General features: G+C 42.9%; 1 protein-coding gene across 1 annotated transcript in view; it reads right to left on the bottom strand.

Moving 5' to 3' along the window:
• Nucleotides 1-2,089: 2,089 nt before the first annotated feature.
• Nucleotides 2,090-22,170, bottom strand: part of LOC122681120 — a 35,977-nt gene continuing 15,896 nt past the window's right edge. Inside the window, 21 exon segments of the mRNA XM_043882835.1 lie at nt 2,090-2,435; nt 2,882-3,083; nt 4,322-4,420; nt 5,648-5,719; nt 7,062-7,145; nt 7,650-7,748; nt 8,990-9,061; nt 10,278-10,361; nt 10,849-10,947; nt 12,143-12,181; nt 12,184-12,214; nt 13,416-13,445; nt 13,447-13,499; nt 13,994-14,092; nt 15,292-15,363; nt 16,587-16,670; nt 17,171-17,269; nt 18,467-18,538; nt 19,737-19,820; nt 20,325-20,423; nt 21,680-21,751. Of these exon segments, the coding sequence (XP_043738770.1) occupies nt 2,435; nt 2,882-3,083; nt 4,322-4,420; nt 5,648-5,719; nt 7,062-7,145; nt 7,650-7,748; nt 8,990-9,061; nt 10,278-10,361; nt 10,849-10,947; nt 12,143-12,181; nt 12,184-12,214; nt 13,416-13,445; nt 13,447-13,499; nt 13,994-14,092; nt 15,292-15,363; nt 16,587-16,670; nt 17,171-17,269; nt 18,467-18,538; nt 19,737-19,820; nt 20,325-20,423; nt 21,680-21,751 (1,646 nt within the window). The 3' untranslated portion in view covers nt 2,090-2,434.

The following is a 22,170-nucleotide window of genomic DNA, read 5'->3' as shown; positions in this document are numbered from 1 at the left end:
TCATGTATGGTTCTGAGACCTGGCGGAGCCCGAAGAATTGATACTTACAAAATGTGATGCTGGAGAACACTCCTGCAGGTCCCTTGGACAGCAAAGAGATCCAACTAGCCAATCTTAAGGGAAATCATCCCTGAATACTCATTGGAAGGGAACAGCTGAAGATGAAGTTCCAGAATTTTGATTATCTGATGTGAACAGCCAACTCATTGGAAAAATCCCTGATACTAGGACAGATTGAGGGCAGAAAGAGAAAAGAGTGTCAGAGGATGAGATGGCTGGATGGCAAAACTGATGCAATTGACATGAACTTGGGCAAACTTTGGGAGAGGGACAGGGAGGCCTGGCATTCTGCAGTCCATGGGGTCACAAAGAGTGGGACACACCTGGGTGACTGAGCAACAATGACAGCAACAACATAGTATTACTATCACTATTATCATGTCTGACATTCATCAAATGGTTACTCTGATAACACTGGAACAAAGCATTTAACAAATACATCTCTTTCACTCTCATCACGACCCTTTGAGATTCAAAAAGAGAAAAGCAACCTCTGCATTCCAAGACCTGAGCTGGTACCACAATGGCCCTTCTGTTCTCCTGCTCAACATAAACATTTTACAATGCTTCCACACCAGATGAGACCATTCTGGGTTGGTGAGAGATCTACACAAAAATAGGACATTGGATAATCATGTTTGAGCACTGAGCAAAGGAAACATTACACAAACCATCAATATGACCATACACCTTCCTATCTTGAGTGACTGTTAGTTCTTGGCCAAGTACATCTCTAACCCCTATCTAGTCTTTGCCTCTTAGAGTTAAGATTAAGATACTCAGAGAACTATCACACTTCCTAAATATCATCCATTCAGACAAAGCCAGCTATCTGAAATCATCCCCAAATTCAGCTCAGAAGCCCACATCTTATAAGTTCTTTCTAACATTGTCTTAAGAGGACTGCATATTATTATCCAAGATAATACCACTTCCTTGCTGCAGTGAGTAATAAACTCAATGAGTTCAACTAGAAACGGGAGTATTCTAATGTTCTCTGGTTAGAAACATTGACAAGTACAAGCCTTCTCCTTATTTTTATAAAGAAAGCAAAGCTCAGAGATGTTGACAGTTTTCCCAGGACTGGAAAGATATGAAAAGGAGTACCAACTCCCTGTGTGTTCTCCTTTATTCAAATACTAATACTTGCTCTGGTCTCTGTGACATAGTGAAACAGATACTGTCTGTTTCCAAAGTTGCCTTCATTTTAAATCTTCCAAGATGCTGAGCAAGAAAGCATGATCAAAGACCCTCTGCTTGGGAGAGTAGGGACCTGCCATATTTGGAAATGAATACAGCACCTAAGTGCCATCTCTGTCTCCATTTCCTCCCTTGAAGGATTCTCAGCATGATGAATAGAAAAATGCGGGCAAAATGCAAACACAGAGCCAGGGATACTAAACAGTAGTTGCCCTTTCTTGTTAGAAACCCCCTCCCCACATGTGACCTCAAGGAATCGGATTTCTTAGAAAAGTGGACAACTGAACCTCACGCCCATTCTCCTTCTGAGAGTCAGGAGGACAGCCTGCCCCCCAGTTTGACTGAACTTAGAAGTAAGGAAGAAAAGCTGTCATGTTGACATGTGTATCTCCCAGGATTCTGTGTAACTTGTGCAGCTATTAAGAAGTCATTGATGACATAATGAATTTGCTTCCTATACCTGGCAGGGCAGAGTCTGTGGAAAGGTAAAGGTTAGGTGCTCACAGTCTGCAGAACAGTGAGAAGGACCACCATTTCCATCGACCCTATTGGTTGAGGTTTGTAATTACAAACAACAGACTCCACTCTAGTCAGTTTAATTTTGAATGTGCATTTATTGAAATATAACCCATAGTGCTTGAGGCTACAGAAATGAAAATTGCAAATCATTGTACGATCAAGAAACATTTTTAAATGAAACTCTTCTCTCATGACTGATGCTCAGAACTGGATTCTGGAAATACCACCTTGGACACCCACAAGGAGAGCAGTGATGGTGGGCACAGGGATGAAAGTGAGGATGCCGTGAGGATGGGGGTGAAAACAAAAATCCTGTGTTACACTGCAGGCTCTGAGTTAATGTGGTCCCGAGCAATGTGCTCCTACCTTACTCCTTCCTTACTCAAATAATTATAAACAGCCTCATTGGTGTCAGGAACTGTGTGAAGTGCTAGGGGTAAACGCAAGACATGCTCTCATGGTGATGAGAGCCACCTGGATAAAAGAGAATTAGATGTGTTGATCAATAGAGGAAAGGAAATAGGCACATTCTGCTGAGGAGGGCAGGGAGAGAAGGACTGTGAGGAGACTGAAGACGTTCAGATGTAGACACAGCCCAGCCCTGCAGGAGTCCTCCTCGAACATCAGAGTTTCAGGGACTACTCTTCGCATGTCCTCTGCAAAAAGAAAGGAACTTGTTGAGTGCCATCAGTGTAGCCCCAGACCTGGACAATGGTCAACTTAATAGATCCTGTATTTTCAGAAAAATATGGAACCACATTCCCGAATCACAAACAAGAAGGAAGTGAGTTTTCTAAGCCTAGGTGGGGTGCTCAGGAGCACTGCAGACCTGCCCTGGAGGGTGGCTGAATCGCTGTTCCCAACTGAGAAAGGGGAGCATGTGATCAGGCTGAGATGCCCACAAAGAGGCATCAGGGGTTGACCTTCTGCCATTCTCTCCCTGGAGACCTCGCTCAGTGTGGGTTTCACAAGACACTGCAGCCTCCCCTCCTGGCAGCAGCGAGGAGGAGGACGCTGTGCAGGGTGAATGGTGTGTGGCCCCCTGAGCCCCACCTCTTTCCCCAGCCCTTCCCCTCCTCCGGTGCCCTGCCCCCTGTCTTACCACAGGGACCCAGCCTCTTGAGAGCAGGTCTTCATGCAGTCCTCTAACTTCTCAAAGTTGTTTGCATTTCCTTCACAGCCACCATACACAAACTGCTCACAGAGGCCGGTCTGGGCATTGTAGAAGTACCTGGTCATCATGGTATTGCAGCCACCTGTTACTTTAGGCTCCAGGCAGAAGGCAGGCATAGAAGTTGGTGAAACTAGAGGGACAATGGCACAGTTATGAGGATGGTCATCACTGCTCCGTACAAGGACAACAACTAGAACCATCAGTTTGTTTGCAAGAGAGAATGTTAGGGTTGTGGAGTGTGGTCAAATTGAAATGCCTATGTGAAAACACCCCTTCTGGGACAGAATATGAATGTTGCTAGGGATGGCATGATATAGTAATCATGTACAAATGTATATCTCCTCATTAAGTCTTTTAAGAAAGATAGGTATAATGCCTCTGATAAGCTGAAGAACATCTATAAGACTTCTGAGGTGGTCGAGTGGTTAGGAATCTGTATTCCAATTAAGTAGTCCTAGGTTCAATTCCTTGTCAGGAAACTAAACTTTCAAATGCTGTAGACACTAAGGTAGCAGGGCATAAATTCTTTATACTCATGACTGGAACTCTGTTCAAAGGATGTATGTAACGTATTTCCCCTCTTCAGGTGAGGAAATTGCAGATAACTTTTCCCATGAAACAGAGCATGTGGATGATAGAGTCAGGACAAGTTGCTATGGTGTCACACAACTCATCTGATATAATATATGATTCTACCAGGAATTCAGGAAACACAGTTTACTTGTAAGAGTTTCTGGAGCTGGTGACCTACTTTCATTACTTCCTTGTATATAAGGTAACCTAAGCCCCCAAATCAAAGGGCAAACTGAGCCTGGGTTTATCCTATCACAAATATATGGTGTCTCTACCAACATTAAGCCATTCTCCAAACACCCACTGGGTGTCCCCCAGTCAACTGATGTCTGGTATGAAATCTATGCAGTTACTGCAGATCCCACAGGTTGAGCACCCAAGACTGTCCTCACTTTAGTGCAAGCAATGTGGTCCCCACTTAGTTTTACTTATGACCAAATGGTTAAAATGGAGAGGTCCATGATCCCAACTCCATGTTCAATAACTGAGTGTTAATGATGACCAAACTTTGGACAACACTTACTTACTGTTCCCAGATGAATATACATGAAACATTCACAGTGAAATGGAGGAGAGGAGTAGGGAAAAGGGGCAGTGAAGGTGTGTGGAGCCTCCATTCCCCAGGGAACACAGCACCCTCAAAATGGTATTGACCACCCAGAAAACTCTGAATCCAAATATTTACGCACTGTTCAGGTTTCAATAAATAGTCTTACTGATTGAATCATTGGTCATTGATCATTGATCTGAATCTCAGTGCCCTTCCCTCTTCCCCAAGGCACAGACACTACAAACCTTTCATCTCCTCACTGAGTGTTGAGTATTCCATATTGAGTGTAGGAAATTCCTCTTGCGTATGGTTATCAAACTGTATTCCGGAAATCATCACCTGACCTATGAAGGAGTGTAAATTTCAAGAGTTTCAGGAGGCCTGGTCCATGAAACAGGAAAAGGATCAAACATGTGTAAGATAATAACAGTCAAAAGACAAGGGAAAGGGCCTGGAGACTTTCATTATATTGTATCAGCCTTGCTCCCACAGGCTACCCCACAAGGGCTGTGTTTCTTGCTTTCCATGCAATTGCCCTCCTCCGAGGTTTGACATCTTTTGATTACTCTTAACAACACAGGAGTAAACATTATTTGATAGAGAAATATTTTTACTTGGCCACAGCAAGTAGGTAGAGAATATTTTTTCAGATTAGCACATTGTGGTGGGAAGTGGACAAATCTGGTCCTGACACATGGATAAACTGTTTCTATTAATAACTCCTCATCTATTCTAAGAACTAATGTAACAAGTGTCCCCTGTTCAGATGAGGAACAGGGGATAACTGCTGATAACTTGCCCAGGACACAAGCATGTGGGCAGCCTGGTCAGGACAAGATACTGTCATGTCACATCACATTTGATACACTATTGATTGGCTAGGAACTCGACAATATAAATAACGGGTGAGCATTTCCAGGTCCAGGGGCTTACTTTCACTACTCACCTCTCCCCAAGCCTCACCAGAGCCCTCACATCATAGGGGAGGGTGAGCCTGGGTGAGTCTATTTTTCCTGACAAAAAATACGTGGTTTTTCCACCAACCATCCAATTCCCAGCACCCAACAGGCCTCCCACTGTCCATTGACTTCTGATATCATATCTGTGGAGTCAGGGCCGATGGCATAGGTTGAGGTATCAAGACTGCTCTGACCTCAGATGCCAGCCTTGTGTTCTTGAGTTATCATGTTTCTGACCAAGTGACTGAAACTTAGAATTTCCATAACTCCACCTCCATGTTCAAAAACTCAATCGAACCAGCGACCAAATTCAGAAAACTCTTAATCACTGTTCTCAGATTAACATACAGGAAAAAAACTCAGAAACCTTGAAATGGAGGAGATCTTTCACACATGGGAGAAGTGGAGATGGACAGAGCCTCCATGCCTTCCTGAGCAGAGCACCCTCGCTTCATGACCATTTCTTCCCACCTCATGAGCTCTCTGAGGCAATATTTATGGATTTTTATTGAGGTTTCACTCAATAGGCATATGTATTGAATTGTCAGCCAGTGGTGACTGATCTCAGTCTCAGTGCCCTCCTCTCTCCCCAGAGGTGCAGAAAGTTCTAACCTTTAAGGGCTTTGTTGACTATTTCAGCCAATCCTGTTAGTATACTGGCTCCCTTTCCGAAAATCTTGGTACCTAAGAAAAACAAACATTTCAAAATTTTCACGACTGTTGGACCATGAACCAGGACAACATTCAAATATGAAAAATAAAATGATAGGAAAAAGTAGACAAAGGAAAAGGCCTGGACAATTAGCTAATATTGTTCAAGGCTTGGTCCCATGAGCCAAGGGCTGGTTTGCATCCTTTCCCAGCAGTCCCATATCTGAGTGGTCAGGGTCTGTGTGATTAATTTTTAAATAAAGGGATAATCATTATTTGACCCATAAATATTCTTTCTTTCTGGCCCCAAGTAAGTAGGTAGAGAAATATTTCATGAACATATCCTGTGGAAAATGACCAAACATGGCCATGAAATGTGAATAAACTGCTTATATTTATGACTGATAATATGTTCAGTGGAGAAGGAAATGGCAACCCACTCCAGGACTCTTGCCTGGAAAATCCCATGGACAGAGGAACCTGGCAGGCTATAGTCCATGGGTTGCAAAGAGTCGGACACAACTGAAGAAACTTCACTTCATGTTCAAAGGATTCATGTAGCTCTTATCTGCTGTTCAGATGAGGACTATAGATGACTTACCAGAGGACACATGGCATGAGGGTGAAAGAGTCTGAGCAAGATACACCCTGTCACAACCCACTTTATATACTATCCTATTCTGCATGGAACTCTGAAAATACTGATAACTGGTAACAGCTTCTGGGTACAGTGTCCCACTTTCATTACTCTCCTGGCCCAGCACTCACCCGAGCTCCCAAAGCACAAGGGAGAGTGACTTGGGTTTCCTTGACACCAAATATGTGGTGTCTCTCAAAACAACATCCAGTTCCCCAAACACCCACTGGGTGTGCCACCAGGCAATTTAATTCAGAGAAGGAATCAGGGGAGTGAATATACATTCTGCATGTTCAGGTCTCAGAACTGTCCTCACTTCAGATACCAACCATGCGGACACATTCCTCATGATTTGACAAAGTGTCTAAAACTGGGAAGTTCCATTACCCCACGTCCATGTTCAATAACTCAGTTAAACTGATGACCAAACTCAAGAAGACAACTCAAATACGAATCTCACAATAATATTAAGGATAAATCTAGACACACCAAAATGAACAGATGTGCAAGGCAAAGTGGAAGTGGAGTTGTGGGGAGCCTCCATGTCCTAGAGAACACAGGACCCTCATATCATCAACTTCACTAATTTAACAGCCCAAAAGCTTTCTTAATGCCAACTTTTATGGATTCTTCTTCAGGTTTCATTAAACAGGTATTTTGATTGAATCATTGGCCAGTGGTTACTGGTTCCAAAAATCAGGGCCCTCTCCTCTCCCCAGAAATACAAGAAGATCAAACCTTTAATCACACCGCCGAGGATACTTTTGACCACATGTACTACTGAACGCTTCTCAAGTACCCGTTTATGGCTTGTCTCCACACCTATGAAAAACAGAAAATTCCAGATTTCAGGAGGCCTGGTCCATGAACTAAAACAAGGATCAAATATGCCTAATAAAATGGTAGTGAAGAGTGGACAAAGGAGGGAACAAATATGGATAATAAACAATATTCAAAATGGGACATGGGAAAGGGACTGGAGACCTTCCTAATAATTTCTCAGCTTTGGTATCAAGAGTCAACCTACAGAGGAATGTTTCACAAATTCCCTGCAGAACACTCATACCAAGTTTTTCTAATTTCTTTTCATGATAGCAGGATACTCCTTATTTGACACCTAAATATTTATCCTTGCCCAAACTAAGAAGGTAAAGAAATTTTTTGAGATTTATACATCCTGGTGGAACATGCACAAAACTCACCATGAAACATTTATGCAATGTTGAGGTCTCAAGATATAGATTTATTGATTGAATCGTTGGTCATTAGTCATTGATCTCAATCTCACTGCCCTTCGCTCTTCCCCGAGGTGCAGAAAATACAAACCTTTACTCTCTTCACTGAGTGTTGAGTATTCAATCTGGAGTGTTGGCAATTCCTCTTGTGTATGGTTATCGAATTGTATTCCGGAAATCATCACCTGACCTGTGAAAGAGGGTAAATTTCAAGAGTTTCAGGAGCCCTTGGTGATGGAAATAAGAAAAGGATCAAACATGGATGAGATAATAACAGTCAAAAAACAACAAGGGAAAGGGCCTGGTCACTTTCATTATGCTGTATCAGCCTTGCTCCCACAGTCTACCCCACGAGGGCTGAACTTCTTGCTTTCCCTGCAGTTGCCCTCCTACGTGGCTCAACATCTTTTGATTACTCTTAATAATACAGGCATGAACATTATTTGATAAAGAAATATTTTCCCTGGCCAAAGCATGCAGGTACAGAATCTTTTTTTACAATTACACATTGTGTTGGAAAATCGACAAATATGTTCTTGACACATGAATACAGTCTTTCTATTCATAACTCATCATCTATTCTAAGGACTAATGTAACCCTGTTCCATTCTTTTGGAACCCTGTTCCAAAACTAATACTTCCCTTGTTCAGATGAGGAAGCGGCAGATGACTTGGTCAGGACAGAAGCATGTGGGTGGCCAAGTCCGGACAACATACTGTCATGTCACAACTAATTTGATACACGATAGATTGGCTAGGAACTCGACAATACAGAGAACTGGTGAGAGTCTCCAGGACCAGGGTCTTATGACCCCAAGACTCACCTGAGCCCTCACAGCACAGGGGAGGGTGAATTTGGGTGAGTCTATTTCTCCTGACACCAAATACATGGTTTCTCCACCAAGCATCCAATTTGAAACACCCAACGGGCCACCCACTGTCCATTGATTTTTGATACCATATCTGTGGAGTCAGGGCCGATGCCACAGGTTGAGGTATCAAGGCTGCCCTGACTATAGATGCTAGCCATGTGTTCTCGAGGTATCATGCTTCTAACCAAGTGACTCAAACTTGAAATTTCCACTATTCCACCTCCATGCTCAAAAAGTCAATCGAACCAGCGACCAGCATCAGAAAAACCTTATTAAACTGTTCTCAGATTAACATACAGGAAAAAACTCAGAAACAGTGAAATGGAGGAGATCTTTAGGGCATGGGAGGAGTGGAGATGGACGGAGCCTCCATGCCTCCTGAGCAGACACCCTCACCTCATCACCGTTTCTTCCCACCTCATAAAGTCTCTGAGCCAATATTTATATAAGAATTTTTACTGAGGTTTCACTCAAGAGTCATATGTATTCAATCATCAGCCAGTGGTGACTGATCTCAGTCTCAGTGCCCTCCTCTCTCCCCAGGGGTGCAGAAACTAACCTTTAAGTGCTTTCTTGACTATTTCAGCCAAGCCTGTTAGTATGCTGGCTCCCTTTGCGAAAATCTTGGTACCTATGAAAGACAAACATTTCAAAAATGTCAGGAATATTGGACCATGAACCAGGACAATGTTCAAATATGAAAAATAAAATGATAGGCAAAGAAAAACAAAGGAACACACTGTGGAATTTTCTAATGTTGTACAAGCCTTGGTCCCATGAACCAACGACGCAAGGCCTGGGTTTCATGCTTTCCCAGCAGTTGCCTTTCTCAGTGGTCCAGGTCTCTGTGACTAATTTTTAAACAGAGGGATAATCATTATTTGACAATAAATATTCCTTTTTTCTGGCCCTACCTAGGTAGGTACAGAAATCTTTCATGAACATTTCCTAGTGTAAAATGACTAAGAATGGCCATGAAATGTGAATAAGCTGTTTATATGTATGACTCGTAATATGTTCAAAGAGCTCATGCAACACTTATCAGCTCTTCAGATGAGGACTATAGATGACTTGCAAGAGGATACATGGCATGAAGGAGCCAGGTTGGAACAAGATACTTCCGTGTCAAAACCCACTTGATATACTATCCTACTCTGCCAGGAACACTGAAAATACTGAGAACAGATAATAGCTTCTGGGTGCATGTCCCACTTTCATTACTCCTCTGGCCCAGCATGCACCTGAGCTCCTGAAGCACAAGGGAGAGTGACTTGGGTTTCCTTGACACCAAATATGTGGTGTCTCTAGAAACAATATCCAAATCCCCACACACCCAGTGGGTGTGCAACAAGGCAATTTAATTCAGAGCTGAAATTGGGGGAGTGAATATGCTTTCTGCATGTTCAGGTCTCAGAACTGTCCTCACTTCAGATGCCAGCCATGTGCGCCCATCCCTCATGATTTGACAAAGTGTCTAAAACTGGGAAGTTTCATTACCCCACCTCCATGTTCAATAACTCAGGTAATCTGATGACCAAACTCAGGAAGTCCACTCACATAGGGATAACACCTTGTTACTAAGGATAATTTTAGGCACACCAAAATGAGGAGATGTGCAAGACAACATGGAATTGCAGTTGTGGGAAGCCTCCATGTCCTAGAGAACACAGGACCCTCACATCACCACCCTCCCTGTTTTAACAGCCCAGAAGCTCTCTGAATGCCCACATTTCTGGATTCTTCTTGAGGTTTCACTAAACACGTACTTTGATTGAATCACGGGCCAGTGGGCCCTGTTCCCAGTCTCAGTGCCCTGTCCTCTCCCCAGAGGTGCAGGAAGAACAAACCTTTAAGCACACCGCCGAGGATGCCTTTAACCACAGGTAGGACTGAGCGCTTCTCAAGGCCCTGTTTATGGCTTGTCTCCACACCTAGGAAAGACAGTAAATCCAAAGAGTTCCAGGAGGCCTGGTGCATGGACTAAAACAACGATCACACATGGATAACAAAATAGTCGTCAAAAATGGACAAACGAGGGGAAAAAAGTGTGGATAATATGGAATAGTCAAAAGAGAACGTAGAAAAGGGCCTGGAGACTTTCCTAATAATGCCTCAGCTTTGATATCAGGAGGCAACATACACAGGGCTGTTTCTTACATTCCCTGCAGAGCATTTATCCCAGTATAAATGGGAATACTCATTATTTGACACTTAAATATTCTTTGTGGCCCAATGTAAGTAGGCAAAGAAATTTTTTAGATGAATACATACTGGTGGAACATGCACTAAATTCACCATGAAATATTTATGCACAGTTGAGGTTTCAACAACAGGCTTATTGATAGAATCACTGGTCATTGGTCATTGATCTGAATCTCAGTGCCCTCCCCTCTTCCCTCAGGTGCCAAAAATACAAACCTTTATTCTCCTCACTGAGTGTTGAGTATTCAATCTGGAGTGTTGGCAATTCCTCTGGTGTATGGTTATTGAATTGTATCCCGGCAATCATCACCTGACCTATGAAAGAGAGTAAATTTCAAGAGTTTCAGGAGACCTGGTCCGTGAAACAAGAAAAGGAACAAATATGGATAAGATAATACCAATCAAAAGACAACAAGGGAAGGGGCCTGGAGACTTCCCTTATGTTGGGTCACCTTGCTCCTACAGGCTACCCTACAAGGATTGTGTTTCTTGCCTTCCCTGTAGCTGCTACCCTCATGGCTCAGATTTTTGATTACTCTTAATAATTTAGGAATAAATAATATTTGATACATAAATATATTTACTTGGTCACAGCAAGTAGGCAGAGAATTTTGTTTTCAGCTTAACACACTGTACTGGAAAATGGACAAATCAGGTCATGACTCATGAATAAAGTCTTTCCTTTCATAACTCGTCATCTGTTATAAGAACTCATGTAACATGTTTCCCCTGTTCATATGAGGAAACTGCTAATGACTTGGTCAGGAATAAGCAAATGGGTTGCCTGGTCAAGACAATATACAATGATGTCACAACCCATTTGATACACTATTCATTGGCTAGGAACTCAACAATACTGAAAACTGGGTAGAGATTCCAGGTCCAGGGGCTGACTTTCACTACTAACCTCTCCCAAGCCTCACCCGAGCCATCAAATCACAGGGGAGGGTGAGTCTGGGTTGTTTCCTGACACCAAATATGTGGTTGTGCCAACAACCATCCAATTCCCAATGGCCCAACGGGCCACCCGGTATCCATTGATCTCTGAGACCATATCTGTGGAGTTAGTACTGATGCCACAGGTTGAGGCATTGAACCCCCCAGATGCCAGCCACGTGTTCTCAGGTTATCATGTTTCTGAACAAGTGACTAAAACTTGAAATTTCCACTCTACCTCCATGCTCGAAAACTCAATCACACCAGTGAACAAACTCAGGAAAACTTAATCACTGTTCTCCGAGTAACGTACAGGAAAAAACTCAGAAACAGTGAAATGGAGGAGATCTTTAGGGCTGGGTGTAGTGGAGTTGGATGCAGGCTCCATGCCCTCCTGAGCACAGCACCCTCAACTCATGGCCATTTAGCGCCACCTTATAAGCTCTCGGAGCGAATGTTTATGGATTTTTATGACGTTTCACTCAAGAGCCGTATGTATTGAATCATCAGCCAGTGGTGACACACCTTAGTCTCAGTGCCCTCCTCTCACCCCGGAGGTGCAGAAAGTCCTAACCTTTAAGTGCTTTGTTGACTATTTCAGCCAATCCTGTTAGTATACTGGCTCCCTTTCCGAAAATCTTGGCACCTATGAAAGACAAACAGTTCAGGAATATTGTACCATGAACCAGGACAATGCTCACATATAAAAAATAAAACAATAGGAAAAGTTAAGACAGAGGGAAGGCATGGAGAATTTTCTAATGTTGTACAAGCCTTGGTCCCATGAACCAACCACACAAGGCCTGGGTTTCATGCTTTCCCGGCAGTTGCTCTTCTCAGTGCTCCACATCTGTGTGATTCATTTTTAAACACAGGGATAATCATTACTTGTCTCATAAATATTCATTCTTTCTGGCCCCAAGTAAGTAGGTACAGAAATGCTTCATGAACATTTACTGGTGTAAAATGACAAAACATGGCCATGAAATGTGAATAAACATTTATATTTATGACTCGTAATATGTTCAAAGAACTCATGAAGCACTTATCTGCTGTTCAGATGAGGACTATACATGACTTGCCGGAGGACACAAGGCATGAGGGTGACAGGGTCCGAACAAGATACACTCTGTCACAACCCACTTGATATACTATCCTATTCTTCCTGGAACTCTGAAAATACCAATAACTGGTAACAGCTTCTAGGTGCAGTGTCCCACTTTCATTACTCCATGGGCCCAGCACTCACCTGAGCTCCCAAAGCACATGGGAGAGTGAGTTGGGTTTCCTTGACACCAAATATGTGGCATCTCTAGAAACAAAATCATGTTACCCAAACACCCATGGGGTGTGCAACAAGGCAATTTAACTCGGAGCAGAAATTAGGGTAGTTAACATACATTCTGCATGTAAAGTCTCAGAATTGTCCCAAGTTCAGAAGCCAGCCAAATGCACCCATTCCTAATGATTTGGCAAAGTGTCTAAAACTGGGAAGTTTCATTACCCCACCTCCATGTTCAATAACTCAGTTAATCTGATGACCAAACTCAGGAAGACCACTCACATAGGGATCGCACCTGTTATTAAGGATAATTCTAGGCACACCAAAATGAGTAGATGTGCAAGGCAACGTGGAAGTAGAGTTCTGGGGAGCTCCATGTCCTAGAGAACACAGGACCCTCACATCACCACCTGTTTTAACAGCCCAGAAGCTCTCTGAAAGCCCACATTTCTGGATTCTTCTTGAGGTTTCACTAAACACGTGCTTTGATTGAATCACGGGCCAGTGGGCACTGTCCCCAGTATCAGTGCCCTGTCCTCTCCCCAGAGGTGCAAGAAGAACAAACCTTTAAGCACACCGCCGAGGATGCCTTTAACCACAGGTAGGACTGAGCGCTTCTCAAGGCCCTGTTTATGGCTTGTCTCCAAACCTGGAAAGACAGTAAATCCAAGAGTTCCAGGAGGCCTGGTCCATGGACTAAAACAACCATCACATATGGATAAAAGTATAGTCATCAACAGTGGACAAATGAGGGAACAAAATGGATACTATGCAATAGACAAAAGAGAATGTGGGAATGGGCCTGAAGACTTTCCTAATAATGCCTCAGTTCTGGTATCAGAAGTCAACCTACACAAGGCTCTTTCTTATATTCCCTGCAGGACATTCATCGTAGCTTGCTAATTATTTTTCATGATAGAGGAATACTCATTATTTAACACCCAAAGATTCTTTGTGGCCCAAAGTAACTAGGTAAAGAAATCTTTTGAGATGAATGCATCTTGGGGGAATATGCACAAAATTCAGCATGAAATATTTCTGCACTGGTGGGGTTTCAAGAAACAGGCGTATTGATTGAATCATTGGTCATTGATCTGAATCTCAGTACCCGTCCCTCTTCCCTGAGGTGCAGAAACTACAAACCTTTAGTCTCCTCAGTGAGTGGTAAGTATTCAATCTCGAGTGTTGGCAATTCCTCTTCTGTGTAGTTATTGAATTGTATGCTCGAAATCATCACCTCATCTGTGAAAGAGAGTAATTTTCAAGAGTTTCAGGAAACCTGGTATATAAAGAGGAAAAGGATCATCCATGGATAAGATAATACCAGTCAAAAGACAACACGGGAAAGGGCCTGGAGACTTCTGTTATATTGTAAAGCCTTGTTCTCACAGGCTACCCTACGAGGGCTGTGTTTCTTTCTTTCCCTGCAGCTGCCCAGTTTCATGGCTCTACATCTTCTCATTACTTTAAATAATACATAAATAACCTTTTCCAACAAGAAATATTTTTACTTGGCCACAGCAAATACGTAGAGAATATTTTTTCAGATTAACACATTGTGGTGGGAAGTGGACAAATCTGGTCGTGACACGTGGATAAACTGTTTCTATTTATAATGCCTCATCTGTTCTAAGAACTCATGTAACATGTTTCCCTGTTCAGATGAGGAAACTGCAGATGACTTGCACCAGCACACACATTCGGGTGGCTTGGTCAGGACACGATACTGTCACGTCACAACGCATTTGATACACTATTGCTTGGCTAGGAACTGGACAACTCTGAAAACTGAAGAGAGTTTCCGGGTTCAGGGTCTTACTTTCCTAACTTACCTATCCTCAAGCCTCACCTGAGTCACCACATCACAATGGTGGGTGACCCTGGGTTTTTTCCTAACACTGAATACATGGTTTTACCAACAACCATCCAAGTCCCAGCTCCCATCATGCCGTCCAAAGTCCACTTTCTTCTGATACCATCTGTGGAGTTCGGGCCAATGCCACAGGTTGATGTAGGGAGACGACCCTGACTTCAGATGCTAGCCATGTCCTCTTGAGTTATCATGTTTCTGACCAAATGACTGAAACTTGAAATTTCCACAACTCCACCTCCATGCTCAAAAGCTCAATCGAACCAGCGACCAAACTCAGGAAAACTCTTAATCACTGCTCTCAGTGTACATTACAGAAAAAATCTCAGAAACAGTAAATACAAGGAGATCTTTAGTGCACGGGAGGAGTGGAGATGGACGGAGCCTCCATGCCTTTCTGAGCAGAGCACCTTCAACTCACGACCGTTTCTTCCCCCTCATAAGTTCTCTGAGCCAATATATATTGAGTTTTATTGAGGTTTCACTAACAGTTCAATATGTATTCAATCATCAGCCACTGGTGACTGATCTCAGACCCTCCTCTCTCTCCAGGGGTGCAGGAAGTCCTAACCTTTAAGTGTTTTGTTGAGTATTTTAGCCAGTCCTCCTAGTATAGTGGCTCCATTTCCGACAATCTTGGAACCTATGAAAGACAAAAATTTCAAAAATTTCAGGAATATTGGAACATGAACAAGGACAATGTTCACATATGAAAAATTAAATGATAGGAAAAAGTGAGAAAAGGAAAGGCCAGCGGAATTTTCTAATATTGTAAAATCCTTGGTCCCATGAACCAACCACACAAGGCCTGGGTTTCATGCTTTCCCAGCAGCTGCTCCTCTCAGTGTTCTAGGTCTCTGTAAATAATTTTTACACAGAGGGATAACCATCATTTGAGCGATAAATATTCTTTTTTTCTGGCCCCAAGTAACTAGGTACAGAAATCTTTCATGAACATTTCCTGGTGTAAAATGACCAAACATGGCCATGAAATGTGAATAAGCTATTTATTTATGACTAGCATTTATTTATGACTGGCATTAAGAACTCATGCAGCACATATCTGCTCTTCAAGGGAGGACGATGGGTGACTTGCCAGGGACACATGGCATGAGGGTGTCAGGGTTCGAACAAGATACGTGCTGTCAAAACCCACTTGATATACTCTCCTATTCTGAAGTGAACTCTGAAAATACCAATAATTAGGAACAGCTTCTGGGTACAGTGTCCCACTTTCATTACTCCCTGGCCCAGCACTCGCCTGAGCTCCAAAAGCACAAGGGAGAGTGACTTGGGTTTTCTTGACACCAAAAACGTGGTGTCTCTAGAAACAACACCCAATTCTGCAAACACCCCCTGGGTGTGCAGCAAAGCAATTTAATTCAGAGAGGAAATGGGGGGAGTGAATATACATTCTGCATGTTGAGGTCTCAGAACTGTCCTCACTTCAGATGCCAGCCATGTGCACCCATCCCTCATGGTTTGACAAAGTGTCTAAAACTGGGAAGTTCCATTACCCCACCTCCATGTTCAATAACTCAGGTAATCTAATGACCAAACTCAGGAAGACAACTCACATAGGGATCACACCTTGTTACTAAGGATAATTCTAGGCACACCAAAAGGAGTAGATGTGCAAGGCAACGTGGAAGTAGAGTTGTGGGGAGCGCCATGTCCTAGAGAACACAGGACCCTCACATCACCACCCTCCCTGTTTTAACAGCCCAGAAGCTCTCTGAATGCCCACGTTTGTGGAATCTTCCTGAGGTTTCACTAAACAGGTGTTTTCATTGGATCACGGGCCAGTGGGCACTGTTCGCAGTCTCAGTGCCCTGTCCTCTCCCCAGAGGTGCAGGAAGAACAAACCTTTAATCACACCACTGAGGACACTTTTAATCACTTTTTTTACTGAACGCTTCTCAAGACCTGGTTTATGGCTGGTCTCCACACCTAGGAAAGAAAGTAAATTCCAAGAGTTTCAGGAGGCCCTGCCATGAACTAAAACAATGATCAATATGGATAATAAAATCGTCATCAACAGTGGACAATTGAGGGAACAACAATGGATAATACACAATAGTCAAAAGGGAACACGGGAAAGAGCCTGGAGACTTTCCTAATAATGTCTCAGTTTTGGTATAGGAGTCAATCTACACAGGGCTGTTTCTTAAATTCCCTGCAGACCATTCATCCCAGCTTCTTCCAATTATTTTTCATGATAGAGGAATACTCATTATTTGACACCTAAATATTCTTTGTAGGCCAAAGTAAGTAAGTAAAGAAATTTTTTAGATGAATACAAATTGGCAGAACATGCACTAAATTCACCATGAAATATTTATGCACTGTTGAGGTTTCAACAAACAGGCTTATTGATTGAATCACTGATCATTGGTCATTGATCTGAATCTCAGTGCCCTTCTCTCTTCCCTGAGGTGCCGAAAACAAACCTTTATTCTCCTCACTGAGTGTTGAGTATTCAATCTGGAGGGTTGGCAATTCCTCTGGCGTATGGTTATCGAATTGTATCCCGGAAATCATCACCTGACCTATGAAAGAGAGTATATTTCAAAGGTTTCAGAAAACCTGGTCTGAAACAAGAAAGGAACAAACATGGATAAGATAATACTAGTCAAAAGACAGCCAGGGAAGGGGCCTGGAGACTTTCCTGATATTGGATCAGCCTTGCTCCCACAGGCCACCCCACAAGGATTGTGTTTCTTGCTTTCCCTGCAGCTGCTCCCCTCGTGGCTCGGATCTTCTGATTACTCAATAATTCAGGAATAAACATTATTTGATAAAGAAATATTTATACTTGGCCACAGAAAGTAGGTGGGAATTTTTTTTCTTTCAGCTAAAGGCTTTGTGTTGGAAAATGAACAATTCAGGTTGTGACACATGAATAAACACTTTCCTTTCATAACTGGTCATCCGTACTAAGAACTCATGTAACATATTTCCCCTGTTCCTATGAGGAAACTGCTGATGACTTGGCCAGGAATAAGCAAGTGGGTTGCCTGGTCAAGACAACATATGATAATGTTACAACCCATTTGATACACTATTGACTGGCTAGGAACTCAACAATAGAGAGAACTGGGTAGAGATTCCAGGTCCAGGGGCTGACTTTCACTACTCACCTCTCCTCAGCCTCACCTGAGCCATCAAATCAAAGGGAGTCTGGGTTCTCTCCTGACACCAAGTATGTGGTTTTTCCAACAACAATCCAATTCCCAACACCCAATGGGGCACCCAGTGTCCATTGACCTCTGAGACCATATCTGTGGAGCTAGTGCTGATGCCACAGGTTGAGGCATCGAGACCTCCCAGACTTCAGATGCCAGCCACGTGTTCTCGGGTTATCATGTTTCTGAACAAGTGACTAAAACTTGAATTTTCCACTCTACCTCCATGTTCAAAAGCTCACTCAAACCAGTGAACAAACTCAGGAAAACTCTTAATCACTGTTCTAAGGGTAACATACAGGAAAAAACTCAGAAACAGTGAAATGGAGGAGATCTTTAGGGCTGGGTGTAGTGGAGTTGGATGCAGCCTCCATGCAGTTCTGAGCACAGCACCCTCAACCCATCACCGTTTAGCGCCACCTTATAAGCTCTCAGAGCCAATGTTTATGGATTTTTATTGAGGTTTCACTCAAGAGCCGTATGTATTGAATCATCAGCCAGTGGTGACTGACCTCAGTCTCAGTGCCCTACTCTCTCCCCAGGGGTGCAGAAAGTCCTAACCTTTAAGTGCTTTGTTGACTATTTCAGCCAATCCTGTTAGTATACTGGCTCCCTTTCCAAAAATCTTGGCACCTATGGAAGACAAAACAGTTCAGGAATATTGTACCATGAACCAGGACAATGTTCACGTACGAAAAATAAAACGATAGGAAACGGTAAGACAGAGGGAAGGCATGGAGAATTTTCTAATGTTGTACAAGCCTTGGTCCCATGAACCAACCACACAAGGCCTGTGTTTCATGCTTTCCCGGCAGTTGCTCTTCTCAGTGCTCCAGGTCTGTGTGATTCATTTTTAAACAGAGGGATAAACATTACTTGTCCCATAAATATTCATTCTTTCTGGCCCCAAGTAAGTAGGTACAGAAATGCTTCACGAACATTTACTGGTGTAAAATGACAAAACATGGCCATGAAATGTGAATAAACGTTTATATTTATGACTCGTACTATGTTCAAAGAACTCATGAAGCACTTATCTGCTGTTCAGATGAGGACTATACATGACTTGCTGGAGGGCATATGGCATGAGGGTGACAGGGTCCAAAAAAGTCACTACCCACTTGATATACTATCCTATTCTGCCTGGAACTCTGAAAATACCAATAACTGGTAACAGCTTCTGGGTGCAGTGTCCCACTTTCATTACTCCATGGGCCCAGCACTCACCTGAGCTCCCAAAGCACAAGGGAGAGTGAGTTGGGTTTCCTTGACACCAAATATGTGGCGTCTCTAGAAACAACATCCAGGTACCCAAACACCCACAGGTTGTGTCACAAGGCAATTTAATCCAGAGCTGAAATTGGGGGAGTTAACATACATTCTGCATTTTGAGTCCTAGAATTGTCCTGTGTTCAGAAGCCAGCCATGTGTGCCTATTCCTCATGATTTGGCAAAGTGTCTAAAACTGGGAAGTTCCGTTACCCCAACTCCATGTTCAATAACTCAGTTAATCTGATGACCAAATTCAGGAAGACCACTCACATAGGGATCACGCCTTGTTATTAAGGATAATTCTAGGCACACCAAAATGAGTATATGTGCAAGGCAATGTGGAAGTGCAGTTGTGGGGAACCTCCATATCCTAGAGAACAGAGGAACATCACATCACCACCCTGCCTGTTTTAATAGCCCAGAAGCTCTCTGAAAGCCCACAATTGTGGATTCTTCTTGAGGTTTCACTAAACAGGTGTTTTGATTGAATCACGGGCCAGTGGGCCCTGTTCCCAGTCTCAGTGCCCTGTCCTCTCCCAGAGGTGCAAGAAGAACAAACCTTTAAGCACACCGCCGAGGATGCCTTTAACCACAGGTAGTACTGAGCGCTTCTCAAGGCCCTGTTTATGGCTTGTCTCCATACCTAGGAAAGACAGTAAATCCAAGAGTTCCAGGAGGCCTGGTCCATGAACTAAAACAATGATCACATATGGATAACAACATAGTCGTAAAAATGGACAAATGAGGGAAAAAATATGGATAATATGCAATAGTCAAAAGAGAACGTCGGAAAGGGCCTGGAGACTTTCCTAATAATGTCTCTGCTTTGATATCAGGAGGCAACCTACACAGGGCTCTTTCTTACATTCCCTGCAGAACATTCATCCCAGCTGGCTCTAATTATTTTTCATGATAGAGAAATAGTCATTATTTGACACCAAAATATTCTTTTGTTGCTGAAAGTATGGGGGTAAAGAAATCTTTTGAGAAGAATACATCTTGGCAGAACATGCACTAAATTCACCACAAAATATTCATGCACAGTTGAGGTGTCAATAAACATCGTATTGATTGAATCATTGGTCATTAGTCATTGATCTCAATCTCACTGCCCTTCACTCTTCCCCGAGGTGCAGAAAATACAAACCTTTACTCTCCTCACTGAGGCTTAAGTATTCAATCTGGAGTGCTGGCAATTCCTCTTGTGTGTGGTTATCGAATTGTATTCTGGAAATCATCACCTGACCTATGAAAGAGGGTAAATTTCAAGAGTTTCAGGAGGCCTTAGTGATGGAAATAAGAAAAGGATTGAACATGGATGAGATAATAACACTCAAAAGACAACAAGGGAAAGGGCCTGGTCACTTTCATTATGCTGTATCAGCCTTGCTCCCACAGTCTACCCCACGAGGGCTGAACTTCTTGCTTTCCCTGCAGTTGCCATCCTACATGGCTCAACATCTTTTGATTACTCTTAATAATACAGGCATGAACATTATTTGATAAAGAAATATTTTCCCGTGGCCAAAGCATGCAGGTACAGAATCTTTTTTCACAATTACACATTGTGTTGGAAAATAGACAAATCTGTTCTTCATACGTGAATCAAGTCTCTATTCATAACTCGACACCTGTTCTAAGAACTAATGGAACCCTGTTCCATTCTTTTGGAACCCTGTTCCAAAACTAATATTTCCCTTGTTCAGATGAGGAAGCGGCAGATGACTTGGTCAGGACAGAAGCATGTAGGTGACCAGGTCAGGACAACATACTGTCACATCACAACTAATTTGATACATGATACATTGGTTAGGAACTCGACAATACAGAGAACTGGTGAGAGTTTCCAGGTCCAGGGTCTTATGATCACTACACACCTCGCCCCAAGACTCACCTGAGCCCTCACAGCACAGGGGAGGGTGAGTTTGGGTGAGTCTGTTTCTCCTGACACCAAATACATGGTTTTTCCGCTAAGCATCCAATTTGAAACACCCAATGGGCCGCCCCTGTCCATTGATTTTTGATACCATATCTGTGGAGTCAGGGCCGATGCCACAGGTTGAGGTATCAAAGCTGCCCTGACTATAGATGCTAGCCATGTGTTCTCGAGGTATCATGCTTTTAACTAAGTGACTCAAACTTGAAATTTCCACTATTCCACCTCCATGCTCAAAAAGTCAATCGAACCAGCGACCAAACTCAGGAAACTCTTAATCACTCTTCTCAGATTAATGTACAGGAAAAAAATCAGAAACAGTGAAATGGAGGAGATCTTTAGGGCATGGGAGGAGTGGAGATGGACGGAGCCTCCATGCCTCCTGAGCAGACACCCTCACCTCATCACTGTTTCTTCCCACCTCATAAAGTCTCTGAGCTAATATTTATATAAGGATTTTTACTGAGGTTTCACTCAAGAGTCGTATGTATTCAATCATCAGCCAGTGGTGACTGATCTCAGTCTCAGTGCCCTCCTCTCTCCCCAGGGGTGCAGAAACTGCTAACCTTTAAGTGCTTTCTTGACTATTTCAGCCAAGCCTGTTAGTATGCTGGCTCCCTTTGCGAAAATCTTGGTACCTATGAAAAACAAACATTTCAAAAATGTGAGGAATATTAGACCATGAACCAGGACAATGTTCAAATATGAAAAATAAAATGATAGGCAAAGAAAAACAAAGGAACACACTGTGGAATTTTCTAACATTGTACAAGCCTTGGTCCCATGAACCAACGACGCAAGGCCTGCGTTTCATGCTTTCCTGGCAGTTGCCTTTCTCAGTGGTCCAGGTCTCTGTGACTAATTTTTAAATAGAGGGATAATCATTATTTGACAATAAATATTCCCTTTTTCTGGCCCCAAGTAGGTAGGTAGAGAAATCTTTCATGAACATTTCCTAGTTTAAAATGACTAAGAATGGCCATGAAATGTGAATAAGCTGTTTTTATGTATGACTCGTAATATGTTCAAAGAGCTCATGCAACACTTATCAGCTCTT

The sequence above is a fragment of the Cervus elaphus genome, chromosome 23 (assembly GCF_910594005.1).
Source record: "Cervus elaphus chromosome 23, mCerEla1.1, whole genome shotgun sequence".
Classification (NCBI taxonomy): Eukaryota; Metazoa; Chordata; class Mammalia; order Artiodactyla; family Cervidae; genus Cervus; species Cervus elaphus.
The sequence above is the reverse complement of the archived record's forward strand: the minus strand, read 5'-3'. Positions and strand labels throughout refer to the sequence as shown.